The sequence below is a fragment of the Macaca thibetana genome, chromosome 9 (assembly GCF_024542745.1).
Source record: "Macaca thibetana thibetana isolate TM-01 chromosome 9, ASM2454274v1, whole genome shotgun sequence".
Lineage (NCBI taxonomy): Eukaryota > Metazoa > Chordata > Mammalia > Primates > Cercopithecidae > Macaca > Macaca thibetana.
In genome coordinates, this window is record NC_065586.1 from 93329727 (window position 1) to 93350786 (window position 21060).

Consider the following 21060-nt stretch of genomic DNA (forward strand, 5'->3'; position numbering starts at 1 on the left):
ATGGAGTCTCACTCTGTTGCCCAGGCCAGAGTACAGTGGCGTGATCTCAGCTCACTGCAACCTCCACCTCCCAGGTTCAAGCGATTCTCCTGCCTCAGCCTCCCGAGTAGCTGGGACTACAGGTGCGTGCCACCACGCCCCGCTAATTTTTTTTTGGATTTTTAGTAGAGACAGGGTTTCACTGTGCTAACCAGGATGGTCTCGATCTCCTGACCTCATGATCCACCCGCCTCAGCCTCCCAAAGTGCTGTGACCACAGGCGTGAGCCACCGCACCCGGGTTCTTCTTTTTTTTTTTTTTTTTTTTGAAACATAGTCTCGCTCTGTCACCCAGGCTGGAGGGCAATGGCACGCTATCTCGGCTCACTGCAACCTCCACCTCCTGAGTGCAAGCAATTCTCCTGTCTCAGCCTCCCAAGTAGGTGGGATTACAGGCACACGCCACCACACTCGGCTAATTTTGTGTGTTTTTAGTAGAGACGGGGTTTCACTGTGTTCCCCAGGCTGATCTCGAACTCCTGAGCTCAGCTGATCCACCGGCCTGGGCCTCTCAAAGTGCTAGGATTACAGGCGTGAGCCATCGCGCCCAGCCCACTTCTCTTTTACAATATGGAATTGATGAAATGGTTTCAGGTTCAGGTAAGATTGTATGAATACCTACTGATCATGTAATTAACTAATACTCTCACTCAAAATTTAAATTCAACTGGCAATAGACTACAAAGAAATTCAGGCCAGGCGCAGTGGCTCACACCTATAATCCCAGCACTTTGGGAGCCTAAGGCAGGAGGATCACTTATGCCAGGAACTCAAGACCACCCAGGGCAACATGGCAAGATCCTGGTTTCTACAAACAACAACAACAACACTAGCTGGGCATAGTGGCATGTGCCTGTAGTCCCAACTACTCAAGAGACTGAGGAGGGAGGATCAACTGAGCCCAGGAGGTTAAGGCTGCAGGGACCTGTGATCGCACCACTGCACTCCAGCCTGGGCGACAGAAGGAGCCCCTGTGTTTTAAAAAAAAAAAAAAGAAAGTGGCCGGGCGCGGTGGCTCAAGCCTGTAATCCCAGCACTTTGGGAGGCCGAGACGGGCGGATCACGAGGTCAGGAGACCGAGACCATCCTGGTTAACACGGTGAAACCCCGTCTCTACTAAAAAATACAAAAAACTAGCTGGGCGAGGTGGCGGGCGCCTGTACTCCCAGCTACTGGGGAGGCTGAGGCAGGAGAATGGCGTGAACCCGGGAGGCAGAGCTTGCAGTGAGCCGAGATCGCGCCACTGCACTCCAGCCTGGGCGACAGAGCGAGGCTCCGTCTCAAAAAAAAAAAAAAAAAAAAAAGAACGAACGAACGAACGAACGAACGAACGAACGAAGAAAGAAAGAAAGAAAGAAAGAAAGAAAGAAAGAAAGAAAAGAAAAGAAAAGAAATTCAAACTCCTCTTGCTATGGAATAGTATTTTACTTGTCCTCACATTTTCACCAAAATTTAGAATTTTTTAAAGAACTGGATGAAGGATGATCTAATCAAATGTATCAATCACCTCTACAGTTCCCGGGCAAAACAAAAATGATCAACCATTTATAGGCAGCTTCAAGAGTGGAAAACTCTTGCGTATCATATTTTATTTTATTTTTATTTATTTATTTATTTTGAGACGAAGTCTTGCTCTGTCATCCAGGGTGGAATGCAATGGCACGATCTCGGCTCACTGCAACCTCCGCCTCAGCCTCGAGACTAGCCGGGACTATGGGCACCCACCACCACGCCCAGCTAATTATTGTATTTTTAGTAGAGACGGGGTTTCATCATGTTGGCCAGGCTGGTCTCGAACTCCTGACCTCAGGTGATCTGCTCGCCTCGGCCTCCCAAAGTGCTGGGATTACACGCGTGAGCCACCAAACCCGGCCCCGTATCATATTTTAAACAACACACTCAACCACGCTCATCTGGGCTCAGGAAGAAGTCGGGTCACAAAGTCATTAGTTTCCCAAGATTCTTGGAATCTCCTATTCGGTACAAATGGAACCAAAAGACACCAAACCGAAGTATTTTACTGAGTTACGCTGGAGCAAGGTAAATAAACTCAATCTATTGAATTATACCAAAAACAAAATTGCAACCAATTAAGACAACTTAGGTCTCAAGGCTAAGGCAACACCACCTCGAAATTCTCTCCTGGAAACGCTAAATCTCGGAGTGGCTGTTTAGGAAAGAACACCCTGTGGAAATAAAGTCATGATGCCCTGGACTACAGATCCGTCTCACATCTGCTCCTTAGTTGTTCAACTAGGAAGAAGAAAATCTATCGCGTAGAGTTGTCATTATAGGCTAAGCTCAATGCTAGCTTTAAATAGATTGTCTTATTCAATCTTGACTCTTGGAAATAGGCATCCTCATGTCCCTTTGCAGATGAAGAAACTGAAGTCGAGACCAGGTTTAAAAACTGGCCCAAGGACTCAACACCATTTCCAATTGACACTCAAATCCTTGCTCGGACCTGAATGCACTAAGTGCCTTGGGGAAGTTGTGAAAAGCTGTGTGTTACGGTGAGGAATTCGCTAAACAGCCCTAGTCTTCCGTTTCCTCGCCATCAAGAGGAGTCTCGGCGCCAAGGCGATCAGCGCTGCCACCCCAGCTGGACGTCCGCAGCCAGCGCAGCGGGTGGAGCCCTCTCGGGCAGCGGCAGGACGGAGTGGGAGACTTGGCTGGAGCCCAGCGCGGAGGCCCGACCCCCGCGCCTCAGCCCCTGCAGGCGCGACGGCGAGAAACACCATGGGAGAAAGAAACAAAGCCCGAACCGTGCGTCACCGTGACCCAAGGCAAAGGCGGCAGGACTAACAGCCCAAGGCCGCGTTTCCCAGGAAACTGGACCAAACTCAGCTCACCTCCGGCCGGATTCGCAAGCTGGTACCTCCCCTTCACTCTGTGCCTCAGTCGCCATCTTCGTCAGCAAACTTCTGTCACCGCCCCACCTAGGTCCCGCCCCCACATATTTGGATTGGCTAATATGTTTTCACCTCTTCCGTGCGATTGGATGACTCGACCGCCCCTCCTCAACCTGAACCGTTTAATGTGTTATTGGTCTATTCAAATGGCTAACCGTCATTGGTCGTTCCCAGCTCTGGCAGAAAAAAAAGGGAGGGGCGCGGAAGACTACCCAGCCCCGAGGCCTGCCGGGAGTTGTAGTTTCTCATTTTGATGAACCCTCCGATTCCACAGACTTTTAGGTTCAAGTCAGAAATCATCAGCCTATGCTCAAATTTTGCCCTGATATGTAAATCACGGAATTATAGAACTGTCAACTTTGAAAGTGACTCATCACGTTCTAAAATGCAAGACTCCGTACCCTGTATCTCAGCATCACACAGTATACACAATAACAAACCTACTCATGTACCCCCTAAATTTAAAATAAAAGTTGAAAATAAATAATTTTTTACAATTTTTTTTTATTTTTTTTTTTTTCCGTTGAGACAGGGTTTCACCATGTTGCTCAGGCTGGTCTCGAACTCCTGAGCTCAAGCAATCCTCCCACCTCAGCCTCCCAAAGTGCTGGGATTACAGGCATGAGCCACCGCACCTGGCCATAAATTAATTAATTAATTAATTTAATTTAATTTAATGCAAGACTCATTCTCTGTCTTGACCCGGAGAGAAATCCCTCAAGCACAGGCAGGGAGTGGCAACCTAGAAGTACTTGCTTTTAAACGTATAGTTCAAAGCCTTCTTTCTTCAGATACTCAGCATAGCCCCAGCCATAGGTCATTTCTTTCTTCCTTTCTTTCTTTCCTTTTTTTTTTTTTTTTTTTTTTTTTTTTTTGAGACAGGGTCTCCCTCTGTCTCCCAGGCTGGATCGCAGTACAATATTGCAGCATACTACCACACAGGGCAAATTTTTGTACTTTTTGTAGAGATGGGGTTTCACTCTGTTGGCCAGGCTGGAGTCGATCATTTCTGCTTCAATACACCCACTCCCTTCCAGCTTCCCAGAGAACCCACAGAGTTTGCCTCTGTGATATGAACCATGGAACCAAAAGCTGCATGACTTTGTCCCAAACTAAACTTTAATCCTCAATGGTAGGAATAACCATAATTATCCTTGTCCTCCCTGCAGCACACACTTCTCCTAGGGATTAATTGAGGCAACATATGTGAGAACATTGTAAATTTTGAGCATTGTTGGTTTTTATTTTTTTCCCATATTGTTTTCCTATGCTGGACTTTTGTAGGAAATTTCTGTATTGATCCTTCTGATATCCTGCCACCTGGGGCTCTCCCTGCACTCTGCCTCCTTTTTACTAAACTGTACTGCACATGCTTCACTTTCTCAACTGTCTCAGGGCCTTTGTACGTGTTGCTTTTTCTGGCTAGACCATTTTTCCACTTTTTTGGCTTTCAGGTCAAAACTTAAATGTCACTGACTCAAAGACCTCCCATGACGCCCATTGTATAAATCAATTCCCTCAGTAAACTTTCACAAAGAACTCTGTACTGGCCGGGCACGGTGGCTCAAGCCTGTAATTCCAGCACTTTGGGAGGCCGAGACGGGCGGATCACAAGGTCAGGAGATCGAGACCATCCTGGCTAACACGGCGAAACCCCGTCTCTACTAAAAACACAAAAATATTAGCCGGGCGAGGTGGCCGCGCCTGTGGTCCCAGCTACTCGGGAGGCTGAGGCCGGAGAATGGCGTGAACCCGGGAGGCGGAGCTTGCAGTGAGCTGAGATCCGGCCACTGCACTCCAGCCTGGGCTACAGAGCGAGACTCTGTCTCAAAAAAAAAAAAAAAAAAGAAAGAAAGAAGAAAATCCAGGTTGTGTCAATTGCTATATATACAAAGCAAGGAACCCAAGGCTCAAATTCTGCCCTTCCCTCAAAATAGGAACTAGTTTTGTTTCTAGTCCCATGATACCCAGCACATGGATTGATTGACTGATTGAATGAAATTGATGCTTTCACAAAAGAAAAACTATTTAAAACTTTAAAGTATTACCACTGCAACTAGGAGGAATGCCACAAAACTATATTTCTGGTTCATTTGTTTTGATGAAAACTCTCATCTCATTTTTTTTGAGATGGAGTCTCGCTCTGTTGCCCAGGCAGGAGTGCAGTGGCATGATCTCAGATCACTGCAAACTCCATCTCCCAGGTTCAAGCAACTCTCCTGCCTCAGCCTCCTGAATAGCTGAGGCTACAAGCACCCACCACCATGCCTGGCTAATTTTTGTATTTTTAGTAGAGACGGGGTTTGCCATATTGGCCAGTCTGGTCTCGAACTCCTCACCTCAGGTGATCCACCCACCTGGGCCTCCCAAAGTGCTGGGATTACAGGCATGAGCCACCACACCTGGACGAATCATATGTTTATATAATGTTTGGGAAAATACAACACAGTATTTAAAAGCATGGACTCCGGAGTTAATAAATCCAAGTTCAAATCCTGGCTCCAGAGTTTCTAGCTGTGTGACCCTGAACAAGTTACTTGACTTTCTGATTCCATTTCCTCTTCTGTAAAATAAGGATAGTAAGTCTCACAAGGGTATAGTGAAGAGTAAATAAGATAATTTCTGAAAAACGGCTTGGTAGCACTGTGTCTAGAACATACTAAGATTAGATCAATGTTGGAGACGACATGATGAATATTAAGAATGCTAAACTGAGACGGGCGTGGTGGCTCAGACTGGTAATCCCAGGACTTTGGGAGGCCGAGGTGGGAGGATCACAAGGTCGGGAGTTCAAGACCAGCCTGGCCAACATGGTGAAACCCCCGTCTCTACTGAAGATACAAAAAAATTAGCCAGGCGTGGTAGCACGTTCCTGTAATCCCAGCTACTTAAGAGGCTGAGGCAGAAAGAATCGCTTGAACCCGGGAGGCGGAGGTTGCAGTGAGCCGAGAATTGCACTCCAACCTGGGCAACAGGGCAAGACTCTGTCTCAACAACAACAAAAAAAAGAATGCTAAAAGAATGCTAAACTTGCTGGGCATGCACCTGTAGTCCCAGCTACTGCTGAGGCGGGAGGATTGCCTGAGCCCAGGAGCTCTGTATTGCAATGCACTATGCCTATGGGGTGTCTGCACTAAGTGTGGCATCAACTTGGTGACCTCCCAGGAGTGGGGGCCACCAGGTTGACTAAGGAGGGGTGATACAGCCTAGGTTGGAAGCAGAGTATATCAAAAACCCCATGCTTGCTGGGCACAGTAGCTCCCGAGACCAGCCTGACCAACGTGGCGAAACCCTGTCTCTACTAAAAATACAAAAAATTAGCCAGGTGTGATGGCGGGCACCTGTAATCCCAGCTACTCCGGAGGCTGAGGCAGGAGAATTGCTTGAACCTGGGAGGCGGAGGTTGCAGTGAGCAGAGACTGCGCCATTGCACTCCAGCCTGGTCGATAGAGTGAGACTCCGTCTCAAAACAAAAACAAACCAACAAAAAAAACCTTATGCTGACCAGTAGTGGAATTGTGCCTGTGCATAGCCACTGCACTCCAGCCTGGGCAACATAGTAAGACCCTGTCTCTAAAATAAATAAAGAAATAAAAGAATGCTAAACTCTCTTCTCTCCCTTATCAGATAACACATCTATCTCCATGGCTGTGTGATAAGGACCACACATTACATCACGGTTACAGTGTAATCAATTACTCTAGAGAGAAAAGTGTTTCTCCTCAAAACCAACTGTTCTGCTGTGACTTCTGATTAAAAGCAAGTATCATCGCTGAGTGCTGTAAAAACACAAACTCAGCTGACAAGCCTTTGTTTCTGCAAGGGTATCATGACTTCCCTGAAGTCATCCTTGCTCTCTATTTAGGTACAGATTGTCAGCCTGGTGATAAGTGTGTACAGCATGAATTCAAGACAGTTCAGAAAGTTATCTTGTTGGCCGGGTGCGGTGGCTCAAGCCTGTAATCCCAGCACTTTGGGAGGCCGAGGCGGGCGGATCACAAGGTCAGGAGATCGAGACCATCCTGGCTAACACGGTGAAACCCTGTCTCTACTAAAAACACAAAAAAAACTAGCCGGGCGAGGTGGCGGGTGCCTGTAGTCCCAGCTACTCGGGAGGCTGAGGCAGGAGAATGGCGTAAACCCAGGAGGCGGAGCTTGCAGTGAGCCGAGATGGCGCCACTGCACTCCAGCCTGGGGGACAGAGCAAGACTCCGTCTCAAAAAAAAAAAAAAAAAAAAAAAAAAAAGAAAGTTATCTTGTTTTCAACAGCCTAGTTCAACAAAAGGTCACAGAAAGGTGGCCCCAGCCCTCAAGCAGTTTACAGTAGATTCAGGGAGACAAAATGAACACATATAAGTCACATACCACATAAGATAGTTTAGAATTACGGGGGCTGGGTGGGGGCTAAATATCAAAGTAGGGAGCAGACTCCTAGGAATTCAGAAGTGTGGAGAAGGGAAGAAGCCAAGACTGTCAGGAGGGTTTAGGATCAAGCCCACGGACTTGAGTCTGCCATGAATGTCACAACAACTCCATCTACCTACCCCACAAGACTGCGAGCTTTGGGGGCAAAAGTGGTGTTCTAACCATCTTTGTTTTTCCAGGCCCTAGCCTCCATGGCAAGGAAAAAGGGAGGGAGGAAAGCTGGGAAGTAAGTCAACAAAGGAACATATTGGAAAAGGAAGAAAATGAAGATCTGCCCCTGACCCCACCTCTAACTTCACCCTTCAACAGTGCAGATGACTCACAGCCCTTGATGCATCTTTGTGTTTTATACTTTTGTTCTAGCTCTGCCCTCTGTTTAAATTAAAGCAAGACTTTTTTTTTTTTTTTTTTTGAGGCGGAGTCTTCACTTTGTCGCCCAGGCTGGAGTGCAGTGGCACCATCTCGGCTCACTGCAAGCTCTGCCTCCCGGGTTCGCGCCATTCTCCTGCCTCAGCCTCCCGAGTAGCTGGGACTACAGGCGCCAGCAAACGCGCCCGGCTAATTTTTTGTATTTTAGTAGAGACGAGGTTTCACCGTGTTAGCCAGGATGGTCTCGATCTCCTGACCTCGTGATCCGCCCGCCTCAGCCTCCCAAAGTGCAGGGATTACAGGCGTGAGCCACCGCGCCCGGCTTTTTTTTTTTTTTGAGATGAAGTCTTGCTCTGTCGCCCAGGCTGGACGGCAATGGTGCGATCTCAGGTCACTGCACTGCAACCTCTGCCTTTCAGGTTCAGGTGATTCTCCTGCCTCAGCCTCCCTAGTAGCTGGGACTATGAGTGCGCACCACCACGCCTGGCTAATTTTTATATTTGTAGTAGAGACAGAGTTTTACCATGTTGGCCAGGCTGGTCTTGAACTCCTGACCTCAAGTGATCCACCCGCCTTGGCCTCCCAAAATGCTGGGATTATGGGCATGAGCCACTGAGCTGGGCCCAAAGCAGGAAATTTTGATGCCCGCATCAAAATACAAAAGCATCATGTGCACAATAAACATTTCTGAGCCTTGTATCGCTTTCTAATCTTGTTAGGGATGGGGTGAGGGTGCCTACTAAATATCTTTTAAAAAATGAAAATCTAGGCTGGGCGCGGTGGCTCACGCCTGTAATCCCAGTACTTTGGGAGGCCGAGGCTGGCGGATCACGAAGTCCGGAGATCAAGACCATCCTGGCTAACATGGTGAAACCCCATCTCTACTAAAACACAAAAAATTAGCTGGGTGTAGTGGTGGGCACCTGTAGTCCCAGCTACTGGGGAGGCTGGGGCAGGAGAATGGCATGAACCTGGGAGGCAGAGCTTGCAGTGAGCCAAGATCATGCCACTGCACTCCAGCCTGGGTGACAGAGCGAGACTCCATCAAAAAAAAAAAAAAAAGAGAAAATCTAGGCTGGACACGGTGGCTCACGCCAGCACTTTGGGAGGCCGAGGCAGGCGGGTCACAAAGTCAGGAGTTCAAGACCAGTCTGGCCAACATGGTGAAACCGTGTCTCTACTAAAAAAAAAAAATACAAAAATTAGCTGGGCATGATGGCGGGCGTCTATAATCCCAGCTACTCGGGAGGCTGAGGCAGGAGAATCACTTGAACCCCAGAGATGGAGGTTGCAGTGGGCTGAGATCACGCCATTGCACTCCAGCCTGGGCAACAAGAGCTAAAATGTAATTTTTCTCTTGTCAAAATAGCCAGTACTCCCACCAAAATATCACGTGGTTACCTGGAATACCAATTGCCTTCTTTCTTTGCTCCCCAACTTGTATTCATTATAAAACCATCTTTGAAATTACCATTTTAATGGCTTTCTTTTCACTTGTTAATATTTCTTTTTTTTTCTACAGACAGAGTCTCACTATGTTGCCCAGGCTGGTCTCAAACTCCTGTCTTCAAGTGATCCTTCCACCTTGACCCTTCAAAGTGTTAGGATTACAGGCATGAGCCACCACATCCAGTCACCTGTTAATATTTAGTGCTTTTCTTTTTTTATTGTTTAATTATACAAGTAATATAGAAAGATATTTTCATTATTTAAAAAACTCAAGTAATATGAATAAAAATTTACCCTTGTCTACATTCTAGTCCCTCTAAGAAACCACTATTTTCAGTTTTATGTGTGTCCTTCCAGATCTTTTTCTATATAATATTTTAACTCAACAAATACTTATTGAGTGTCTACTATGTGCCAGACACTGTCCTAGGCCTGGGAATATAGGTATGAACAAATAAAGTCCTTCTCTTTTAGCATTTCACTATAATGGTAGCACACACGTGCATAGAGAAATACATAATTTTGGCTGGGCACGGTGGCTCATGCCTGTAATCCCAGCACTTTGGGAGGCTGAGGCGGACAGATCACCTGAGGTCAGGAGTTTGAGACCAGCCTGGCCAACGTGGGGAAACCCCGTCTCTACTAAAAATACAAAAATTAACCAGGCGTGGTGGCACATGCCTGTAATCCCACCTACTTGGGAAGGTGAGGCAGGGAGAATCGCTTGAATCCAGGAGGCGGAGGTTGCAGTGAGCTGAAATCACACCATTTCACTCCAGCCCGGGCGACAGAGCGACACTCCGTCTCAAAAAAAAAAAAAGGTGTACATAACTTTGTTTTAATTTTTAAATAAAGAGTGATATACTGTACTGTCCTTAGACATGTATTATGGAGATCTTTCCACATCTGTGTGCATAGTTCTGCCATTACTTTTTTGAACTGCTGCATGGTATTCCACATTGTAGATGTTTCTGCATTTATTTAAATCATCCCCTCTAATTGAACATTTATGTATATGTCAGGCAAAGTTGCAAGCACTGAAAATGGACTTGCCTAACAGAAACAGAAACTGGATTTGTTGGAAGGAAACTAAACTGAAGAACTGCCTGGAAGAAAAGGGGTGAGAGAACAGGAAACCCAGCTGAGGTCACGCCATCCAGATCTGTCCACTGCAGCAGGTTCCCCTCCACCGAGTGCCCATTTATCCTGTGGGTTTGTCACTGCCTGGAAAGACAGGAGTCTTGAGTGAGAACGTCTGGCAGGCCGAATGTCTGGCAGGCCGAGCCTAAGGCTCATGCCTCCGCTGTCTGTTGGGAGGAGAGCCTTGCCTCCCACTAGAATTCTCCCTGTGGAGAAAACCCCCAAAGTGGGGAATAATTAAGGGACACACATTTCCTACAATTCATTCTCAATTTTTTGCCTCCCAGGTCTCTTTGTGTACACAACCACATGTTTATTCAGGGCTGGGGCAAAACTTAATGCCCCACGGGTGGATCACCCGAGGTCAGGAGTTCAAGACCAGCCTGGCCAACATGGTGAAACCCCATCTCTACTAAAAATACAAAAAATTAGCCGGAAGGGGTGGCGGGCACCTGTAATCCCAGCTACTCTGGAGGCTGAGGCAGGAGAATTGTTTGAACCCGGGAGGCAGAGTTTGCTGTGAGTCAAGTCGAGATCGTGCCACTGCGCTCCAGCCTGGGCAACAAGAGCAAAATTCTACCTTAAAAAAAAAAACCAAAAACTTAATGGCTCAGTCTTCTTCGGACACACCAAAGACTCTAGCATCTACATCATTCCATATGCAGAAGAAAAGAAAACCGTCTTCAGCTTTGCTGTGGAATGCTCTTCGAGACTGACCGCAGGACCAGAGAGTGGGAAAGGGGGCTCAGTGAGGTGAGGGAAGAAGAACCAACTCGGTACTGCTAAAAACGTTCAGTGCTGGAACTCCAGGATAAAAACTCTGGAGGTCACTTTCCCCAGCCAGGAGAACTACAAGCTGGGAAAGGTCACTGGCAGGAAGCTGGCAGAGAGGGTTGAAAGCACAGGCAGTCACAGAGCATTATGATGGGGACTCGGCCATCTCAGGCACTGAGCTCAGTGTCAGGGCTATGGAGAAGGAGTACTGGATCCTACACTCACAAGGCTCGCAGACTGGGGCCCGAGGGCAAGGGTGCTATGCCATCTGGGCCACAACAGAGCAAAGGACTGAACTCTCCAAAAGCAAGAAGACAGTCCCAGAAAATAGGCCTGGCATGGGGACCAGGTCTGAGGGAGGCATGGGTGACCCTGAGCCTGGCAGGGTGAGAGGGAAAGCCTGCAAACACACCAAACATTTGAAATCTCTCCAGCTGCTGTGGTTTGAATGTCCAATTTAAAACTCATGTTGTCCAGATGCAGTGGTTCACGCCTGTAATCCTTGCCCTCTGGGAAGCCGAGGCGGGCAGCTCACCTGAGGTCAGGAATTCAAGACCAGCCTGGCCAACTGAGTGAAACCCCGCCTCTACTAAAAATACAAAAAAAAAAAGAAAAAAAAAACACACACATTAGCTGGGCATGGTGGCTCGCGCCTGTAGTCCCAACTACTTGGGAGGCTGAGGCAGGAGAACTGCTTCAACCTGGGAGGTGGAGGTTGCACTGAGTCAAGATCACGCCACTGCACTCCAGCCTGGGTGACAGAGCAAGTCTCCACCTCAAAAGAAAAAAAAACTAATGTTGAAAGTTAAACCCCAATGTGGCAATATGGAGAGGTGGGTCCTTCATGAATGTATTAATCCATTCACAGATTAATGAATGAATGAATGGGTTAATAATTAGTGGGTTGCCATGGAAGGGGAACTGGTGGCTTTATTTATTTATTTTTATTTAGTTATTTATTTATTTTGAGATGGGGTCCCATTCTGTCACGCAGGCTGGAGTGCAATGGTACAACTATGACTCACTACACCCTCAGCCTGGGCTCAAGCAACTCTCCCACTTCAGCCTCCCAAGTAGCTGGGACTACAGGCAAGCATCATCATGCCCAGCTATTTTTTTTTTTTTGTAGAGACACGTCTTGCTTTCTTGCCCAGGCTGGTCTTGAACTCCTGGCCTCAAATGATCCTCCCACCTTGGCCTCCCAAAGTGCTGGGATTACAGGCATGAAGCCACCACACCAGGCCAAACTGGTAGCTTTACAAGAACAGGAAGATAGGCTAGGCATGGTGGCTCACACCTGTAATCTCAGTACTTTGGGAGGTCGAGGCGGGTTGATCACCTGAGGTCAGGAGTTTGAGATCAGCCTGGCCAATATGGTGAAACCCTGTCTCTACTAAAAATACAAAAAGTAGCCAGCTGTAGTGGTAGGTGCCTGTAATCCCAGCTACCCTGGAGGCTGAGGCAGGAGAATCGCTTGAACCTAGGAGGCAGAGGTTGCAGTGAACCGAGATCATGCCATTCCACTCCAGCCTGGGCAACAAGAGCAAAACTCTGTCTGGAAAAAAAAAAAAAAAAAAAAAAAAAGGCCAGGTGCGGTGGCTCACACCTGTAATCCCAGCACTTTGGGAGACCAAGGTGGGCAGATCACGAGCTCGGGAGATCGAGACCATCCTGGCTAACATGGTGAAACCCCGTCTCTACTAAAAATACAAAAAATTAGCTGGGTGTGGTGGCGGGCGCCTGTAGTCCCAGCTACTCTGGAGGCTGAGGCAGGAGAATGGCGTAAACCCGGGAGGAAGAGTTTGCAGTGAGCTGAGATCATGCCACTGCACTCCAGCCTGGGCAACAGAGCAAGAGAAAAAAGAAAAAAGAGATGGGGTTTCACCATGTGGCCCAGGCTGGTTTTGAACTCCTGACTTCAGGCAATCTGCCCGCCTTGGCCTCCCAAAGTGCTGGGATTACAGTCATGAGCCATGGCACCGAGCCTAATTTATGGGTTTTTTTTTTTTTTTGAGACGGAGTCTTGCTCTGTTGCCCAGGCTGGAGTGCAGTGGCGCAATCTCAGCTCACTGCAAGCTCCACCTCCCAGGTTCCTGCCATTCTCCTGCCTCAGCCTCCCCGGTAGCTGGGACTACAGGCGCCCGCCACTACGCCTGCTAATTTTTTGTATTTTTAGTAGAGACGGGGTTTCACCATGTTAGCCAAGATGGTCTCCATCTCCTGACCTCGTGATCCGCCTGTCTCGGCCTCCCAAAGTGCTGGGATTACAGGCGGGAGCCACCACGCCCGGCCTTTTTTTTTTTTTTTTTTTTTTTTGAGACTGAGTCTCACTCTGTTGCCCAGGCTGCAGTGCAGTGGCGCAATCTCAGCTCACTGCAACCTCTGCCTCCTGAGTTCAAGCAATTCTCCTGCCTCAGCCTCCCAAGTAGCTGGGACTACAGGTGCGTGCCACCACAACCGGCTAATTTTTTGTATTTTTAGTAGAGGCGGGATTTCTCCATGTTAGCCAGGATGGTCTCGATCTCCCGACCTCGTGATCTGCCAGCCTTGGCCTCCCAAAGTGTTGAGATTACAGGCGTGAGCCACCGTGCCTGGCCTAAGTTTTGCATTTTTTTTTTTTTTTTTTTTTTTTTTTTTTTTTTTTTTATTTATTTATTTTTTTTTTTTGAGACGGAGTCTCGCTGTGTCGCCCAGGCTGGAGTGCAGTGGCCGGATCTCAGCTCACTGCAAGCTCTGCCTCCCGGGTTTTTACGCCATTCTCCTGCCTCAGCCTCCCGAGTAGCCAGGACTACAGGCGCCCGCCACCTCGCCCGGCTAGTTTTTTGTATTTTTTAGTAGAGACGGGGTTTCACCGTGTTAGCCAGGATGGTCTCGAACTCCTGACCTCGTGATCCGCCCGTCTCGGCCTCCCAAAGTGCTGGGATTACAGGCTTGAGCCACCGCGCCCGGCAGTTTTGCATTTTTAATGGAGATGGGGTTTCACCATGTTGGCCAGGCTGGTCTCAAACTCCTGAGCTCAGGTGATCTGCCCACCTCGGCCTCCCAAAGTGCTGGGATTACAGGCGAGAGCCACTACGTCCAGCCAAAAAAAAGCCACAAAAACTAGCTGGGTGCTATGGCTTGCACCTGTAGTCCCAGCTACTCTCAAGGCTGAGGCAGGAGAATTACTTGAGCTGTGGAGGCAGAGGTTTCAGTGAGCTGAGATCACACCATTGCACTCCAGCCTGGGTGACAGGTGTGAAACGCTGTCTAAAAAAAAAAAAAAAATCAGAAATAAAGGAAATTGTCCTTCAGCCCCTCAGGCTTAAACATCCCCATCCAGGGATCTACAGTCATTCCCATCCATATGACTTACCTTCTTTCAGAGTTATCAAAAGAGCTGCTTTTGTTCATTCATTTACACTTTAATGTGAATTAAATACAAAACTACCTCTTCTGAAATATGTGAATTTATTTGTGTATTTGTTTATTTATTTTGAGATGGAGTCTCACTCTGTCCCCCAGGCTGGAGTGCAGTAGCACAATCTTGGCTCACTGAAACCTCCACCTCCCGTGCTCAAGGGATCCTCTTGCCTCAGCCTCCAAAATGGCTGAGATTGCAGGCACTTGCCAGCATGCCTAGCTAATTTTTATATTTTTAGTAGAGATAGGGTTTCACCATGTTGGTCAGACTGGTCTCGAACTCCTAGTCTCAGGTGATCCACTAGCCTCAGCCTCCCAAAGTACTGGAATTACAGGTGTGAGCTACCACCCCTGGCCTGGAATAAGGACTGCTTCCAACTGTGAAAGAAAATGCTTGTTGCCCAGTTAACATAATTCCACATAATCATTTTGATTAGAAAACCTGCACAACTTCTGCAGAACTCAAGAGCTCTGTCCCCGGCTGCCATTTTACATTTGCTGCATTTCTAGATGTGTTTATATCATTGCTTGAGTGGTGGTGTCTTCTCCCACTGGAGTGTAGCTTCATGACTTAAGAATCTTTCGGCCAGGGACAGTGGCTTCCGGCTGTAATCCCAGGACTTTGGGAGGCCGAGGTGGGCGGATCACCTGAGGTCAGGAGTTTGAAACCAGCCTGACCATTATGCCGTCTCTACTAAATAGACAAAAATTAGCCGGGCGTGGTGGCGTGCGCCTGGAATCTCAGCTACTCAGGAGACTGAGACAGGAGAATTGCTTGAACCCGGGAGGCAGAGGTTGCGGGGAGCGGAGATGCGCCATTGCACTCCAGCCTGGGCAACAAGAGAGAAACTTTGTCTCAAAAAAAAAGGATATTTTTATTTTAAGGCTAGTCAAGTGACACATTTGGCTTTACTTAGCCAACTATTTGTTGAATGAATAAAGGAACAACTGAATCAAACCAAAGATTCCAGGCAGGGCACGCTGGCTCTCGCCTGTAATCCCAGCACTTTGGGAGGCTGATGCAAAAATACAACAATTAGCCAGGAGTAGTGGCGGGCGCCTGTAGTCCCAGCTACTTGGGAGGCTGAGGCAGTAGAATTGCATGAACCCAGCAGGCAGAGGTTGCAGTGAGCCGAGATCGCACCACTGCACACTCCAGCCTGGGCTACAGAACCAGATTCTGTCAAAAAAAAAAAATCCATAGAAACAATGAGATTATTTAGATCTTATGGAAAAAACACATCCTGCCTATATTGGACATAGGATTTTGTTTCGATGCATGCAGCACCTCTGTAGAGGTTCTCTGCTTCCCCATCCTGTCCATGCGTTTTAGGTGACACTGATCCCATTTCTGGCTACAGGAGTGGGCAAGTGACACACACCTGGCAAATCAGAGGAACCTAACCTCTAGATTCATGGATCTGACAGTCTAGACCAGCCCAGGTCACTATAGAAAGGAGGTATGTGGCAAGGGCTCACTTGGAGGAACCAAAGAGAGTGGGAAGAAGGAGAGAGGGAGGAACAACTGACTCTTGGTGAGAGCAGAGATAGCTGCATGGAGGAGGTTTGTAGCTGGACTAAGATTTAGATGGGGGGAATTGAGGGAGGGCATTCTCTACACAAAGAGCAGGACCAAATATGGGGTGATAGGAACATGTAAGATGCTTTTGAAAGCTGGCAAGGGCCCAGTTGATAGGAGCAAAAGGTTTATGTGGGGGTGGAGGACAAGATAAAGTTGGAGGCGTGGACCAGGGCCAGCCCCCTGAGAGTTCTGGACACTGTGTTAAGGAGTGGAGGAGTTTACTCCGGAGGCCATGTGGACCTGTTCAGAGGGGAGGCCGTGGGTAACCTGAGCAGGGTTGGGCATTAGGAAGTTGATCTGTCAGAAGAGTGGATTAAAGGGAAAGAGGCTGGGGCTCCAACCCAAGACGCATGAGCCTGGCCAAAAAAACATTAAGGGCATCGGGCAGTGGGACTGAAATAGAACCACCAGCTGAGGCACTGAAGAAAGAATCAGTGTGCCTTGAGGAACATAATAAGGCAGAACTAAAAGACCAGATTCCAGAGACTGGGTTATGGCATCTGGGTAGTGGTTTGAGAAGGGCAGGCTTTGGCATCAATCAAAACTGAGTTTGAATCCTGGCTCTGGCACTAGAAGTTTGTGTAATTCTGGGCACGTTTACTTATTTCTGGGCCTTGGTTTTCTTATCCATGAAAAGGAATAATAGCCAGGCGCGGTGGCTTAAGCCTGTAATCCCAGCACTTTGGGAGGCCGAGACGGGCAGATCACGAGGTCAGGAGATCGAGACCATCCTGGCTAACATGGTGAAACCCCGTCTCTACTAAAAAGTACAAAAAAAAAAACTAGCTGGGCGAGGTGGCGGGCGCCTGTAGTCCCAGCTACTCTCGAGGCTGAGGCAGGAGAACGGCGGGAACCAGGGAGGCGGAGCTTGCAGCGAGCTGAGATCCGGTCACTGCACTCCAGCCTGGGCAACAGAGCGAGACTCTGTCTCAAAAAAAAAAAAAAAGAAAAAGAAAAAAAAAAAAAAAGAAAAGGAATAATAATACCAAATTCAGAGGTTTTTGGATGACTAAATGATATAATATCCTTAAAGCAATTTTCAGGGTCCAGGAATAAAATAAATCTCCAATGTAGCTAGTGGGTACAAAGTTTCTTTTGGGAGTGATGCAAATGTTCTAAAATTAGATTATGGTTACACAACTGTGTAAATATCTAAGAACCATTGAGTTGTATACTTTTTTGTGTGTGTGAGGGGTGTCTGGCTCTGTCACCCACGCCAGAGTGCAGTGGAGCAATCTCGGCTCCACTCCGCCTGCAACCTCCGCCTCCTAGGTTCAAGTGATTCTCCTGTCTCACCCTCCCAAGTAGCTGGGACTACAGGCACACGCCACCATGCCTGGATAATTTTTGTATTTTTAAAAATGTTTGTTGTTTTGGTTTTTTTTTTTTTTTTTTTTTTTGAGACAGAGTCTCGCTCTGTCGCCCAAACTGGAATACAGTGGTGCGATCTCAGCTCACTGCAACCTCCGCCTCCTGGGTTCAAGCAATTCTCCTGCCTCAGCCTCCTGAGTAGCTGGGATTACAGGTGCACACCACCACACCCGGCTAATTTTTGTATTTTTAGTAGAGATGGGGTTTCACCATGTGGTTCAGGTTGGTCTTGAACTCCTGACCTCATGATCCACCTGCCTCAGCCTCCCAAAGTGCTGGGATTACAGGCATGAGTCACCACAGCCAACCAAAAAAAAAGTTTGTTTGGTATTTTTTGCTCACATGATCCTCTATTGAAATATTTCGTTTTGTGCTTCTTCACTAGCTGGGCATATTCCACAGCACCACTGTTGATGTCATCTATGATATCATGAGGGTGGCGGCCATCAACATTACGGCCCACAGACTAGGGAGTTCCCAGGATTTCTTTTTTTTTTTTTTTTTTTGAGATGGAGTCTTGCTCTGTCACCCAGGCTGGAGTGCAGTGGCGCGATCTGGGCTCACCGCAAGCTCTGCCTCCTTGGGTTCACGCCATTCTCCTGCCTCAGCCTCCCCTCCCCAACAGCTGGGACTACAGGCGCACGCCGCCACGCCTGGCTATTTTTTCTTTTTCTTTTTTGTATTTTTAGTAGAGATGGGAGTTCACCATGTTAGCTAGGATGGTCTCAATCTCCTGACTTCATGATCTGCCCGCCTTAGCCTCCCAAAGTGCTAGGATTACAGGCGTGAGCCACCGCGCCCAGCCCCCAGGATTTCTTTAAAGTTTCCAGAGTTCTCTGGCTAAAGATTGGTGACACCTCTGTCAAGCAATGTTGACGATCTCAACAAAAGTGATATTCCCACTGTGTTTAATGTGTTTCTGTTTCTTCTGTCTGTTGATGGTTCCTTGAGAGCTTTGATGATCAGGGCAGAGGCAGAAGGCACCACCTCAGTCTGGGCCCATCTTTTCTGAATGTTCAATTTCACTGTAATCCTCAGGACTTTCCAGTCACCCCTTGCCTTGGCAATGTCATCACCAACCTTTTTTAGAGACAGACCCCGGGGGCCGATCTTGGGGGCCAGTGAAGAAGTGGCACTGACTACACCCCCAGTGCACCTCAGGTATACAACTTTAATCTTGTTGGGGTCGAACTTCGGTGGCATGGTGGAGGCGGCTCGTGTTGGATGAACCCAGATTCAGGATGACCAAAGAAAGTTGCACCTTGGCCTCTTCCGAGCTGAATGCAAAAAATGTATTTTTAAAAACAAACAAACAGGGCCAAGCACGGTGGCTCATGCCTGTAATCCCAGCACTTTGGAAGGCCAAGGCAGGCAGATCACCTGAGGTCAGGAGTTCAAGACCAGCCTGGCCAATATGATGAAACTTCATCTTTACTAAAAATACAAAAAGTTCGCTGAGTGTGGTGGTGCACCTTTCGGAGAATGGCTGGAACCTGGGAGGCAGAGGTTGCAGTGAGCCGAGATCAGGCCACTGAACTCCAGCCTGGGCAACGAGAGCAAAAATTCCATCTCAAAAAAAAAAGATCCAGAGGTAGGCAATCCAGGACCATGTCTGGGGCTTTTGAAAGACCCAGGCAACAAAATAAAAGAAAAAGAGACAGGCTTGCCCCCTTCCTCACAGGGTGACTTTACAAAGGTGTCACATAATATGGCCCACTTGGCTGGGCGTGGTGGCTCATGCTTGCAATCCCAGCACTTTGGGAGGCTGAGGCGGGCAGATCACCTGAGGTCCGGAGTTAGAGACCAGCCTGACCAACAGGGAGAAATTCCGTCTCTATTAAAAATACAAAATTAGCCGGGCATGGTGGCAGCATGTCTGTAATCCTAGCTACTTGGGAGGCTGAGGCAGGAGAATCGCTTGAACCCGGGAGGCAAGGGTTGTAGTGAGCCAAGATCGAGCCATTGCACTCTAGCCTGGGCAACAAGAGCGAAACTCCGTCTCAAAAAAAAAAAAAAAAAAAAAATATATATATATATATATATATATCCCACTTATATTTCATTGACCAGAACTTAATCACATGGCCCCATTTGGCTGCAAGAGAAGATGACAAATGAGTCTTATGGCTCTGGTACAGCTACAATTTGGGGTTTATTAAAGAGGAGAACAGTTTTTGGGAGGCAAACAGCAGCTTCTGCTATAGCTACTACTTGTGTAACAATGGAGGCAGACTATAAATAAATAAACTATCTTTGAAAAGACACACAACACCTGTAGTATAGTTTGCCTTTTGACTTTTGACCCATGTGGCTGTATTATCTACTCAAATAAGTAAAACTAGAATTAAAAAAAAATACCGAAGCCTAGCAAGATGGTGAGATTTTGTCTCTACAAAACATACAAAAATTATCCAGGCATGGTGGTGAGTGCCTGTAGTCCCAGCTACCGGAGTTCCACCCTAGTCTCCCTAGTAAGGAGAGGATCACTGGAGCCTGGGAGGTTGAGGCTGCAGTGAGTCATGACTGAGCCACTGCATTCCAGCCTGGGTGACAGAGTGAGACTGGTCTTAAAAAAAAAAAATACTGAATGATGGTACCCAACCATGTGTCTCCTGACTTACAGCTCTGTCGATACTGTCCCAGGCGTCCATGTGGACACCATGCTTCTGTGGATCTAAGACTGCCTCCTCCGCAGTGAGCCAAAATCACACCACTGCACTCCAGCCTGGGTGACAGAGCAAGACTCCATCTCAAAAAAAAAAAGAAAAAAAGAAAAAAAAAAAAAAAAAAAAAAAAAAAAAAAAAAAGAAAAAAAAAAAGAAAAAAAAAAGAAAAAAACACTGCCTCCTCCAGACACCTACAAGCAATCATGTGGCAAGTCTGAGCATCTACTCTTCCATTCCCATTGCCAACCAGGTAGCAAGGATGGCACAGTCCCAGAAATGGGAGCACTAACTGCTTCAGCCTACATGGAGTCATCATCATGGTCCCTGAGACTTGGTCCTAACATGGCCATCTTTTACCTATGATCAACATACCATGAGGGGGCCGGGCATGGTGGCTCATGCCTATTATCCCAGCGCTGTGGGAGGCTGGGCTGAGCAGATCACTTGAGCCCAGGACTTCAAGACCAGACTGGACAACATCACAAAACCCCGTCTCTACAAAAAAAATCGCAAAAATTAGCCGGGTGTGGTGGTGCACACCTATGGTTACAGCTTTGGGAGGCTAAGGTGGGAGGATTATTTGAGCACAGGTGGTGGAGGCTACAGTGAGCCATGATTGTTCCATTGCACTCTAGCCTAAGCAACAGAGTAAGACCCTGTCTCAAAAAAATGTATGTATGTATGTGTGTGTGTATATATATATATATATGCATACACACACACAGAGACACACACATACACCCCATGAGAGATTTATTGACCCTTTGTCTTCCCATCTCTTTGTTCTTTTGCAGGGGATAGAGACCAGGTCTTGTTATATTGACTGGTCTCCAACTCTAGGGCTCAAGTGATACCCCTGCCTCAGCCTCCCAGTGTTGGGATTACAGGCATGAGCCCCGCGCTTGGCCTCTTCACACTTGATTCCTGTTCTA

The 21060-nt window shown here is 47.6% G+C and overlaps 2 protein-coding genes across 6 annotated transcripts in view; one reads left to right on the forward strand and one right to left on the reverse strand.

Moving 5' to 3' along the window:
- ARHGAP19 (Rho GTPase activating protein 19) overlaps window positions 1–2988 on the reverse strand; it is an 80456-nt gene extending 77468 nt beyond the window's left edge. For all 4 annotated transcript variants that reach the window (XM_050802899.1, XM_050802898.1, XM_050802896.1 and 1 more), the window contains exon 1: window positions 2891–2988. In XM_050802899.1, coding sequence (XP_050658856.1) covers window positions 2891–2946 — 56 coding nt within the window. In that variant the 5' untranslated portion in view covers window positions 2947–2988. The remainder of the gene's footprint in view (window positions 1–2890) is intronic.
- The window catches only part of PGAM1 (phosphoglycerate mutase 1), a 1080404-nt gene that overhangs the window by 938596 nt on the left and 120748 nt on the right, over window positions 1–21060 (forward strand). The window contains exon 1 of one of the 2 annotated variants that reach the window (XM_050802938.1): window positions 16102–16105. The exons of the other annotated variant lie outside the window; for it this stretch is intronic. The gene's annotated coding sequence lies outside the window, so the exon portion shown is untranslated. Of the gene's footprint in view, window positions 1–16101; window positions 16106–21060 lie in introns of those variants that run through there. 2 annotated transcript variants of the gene reach the window in all.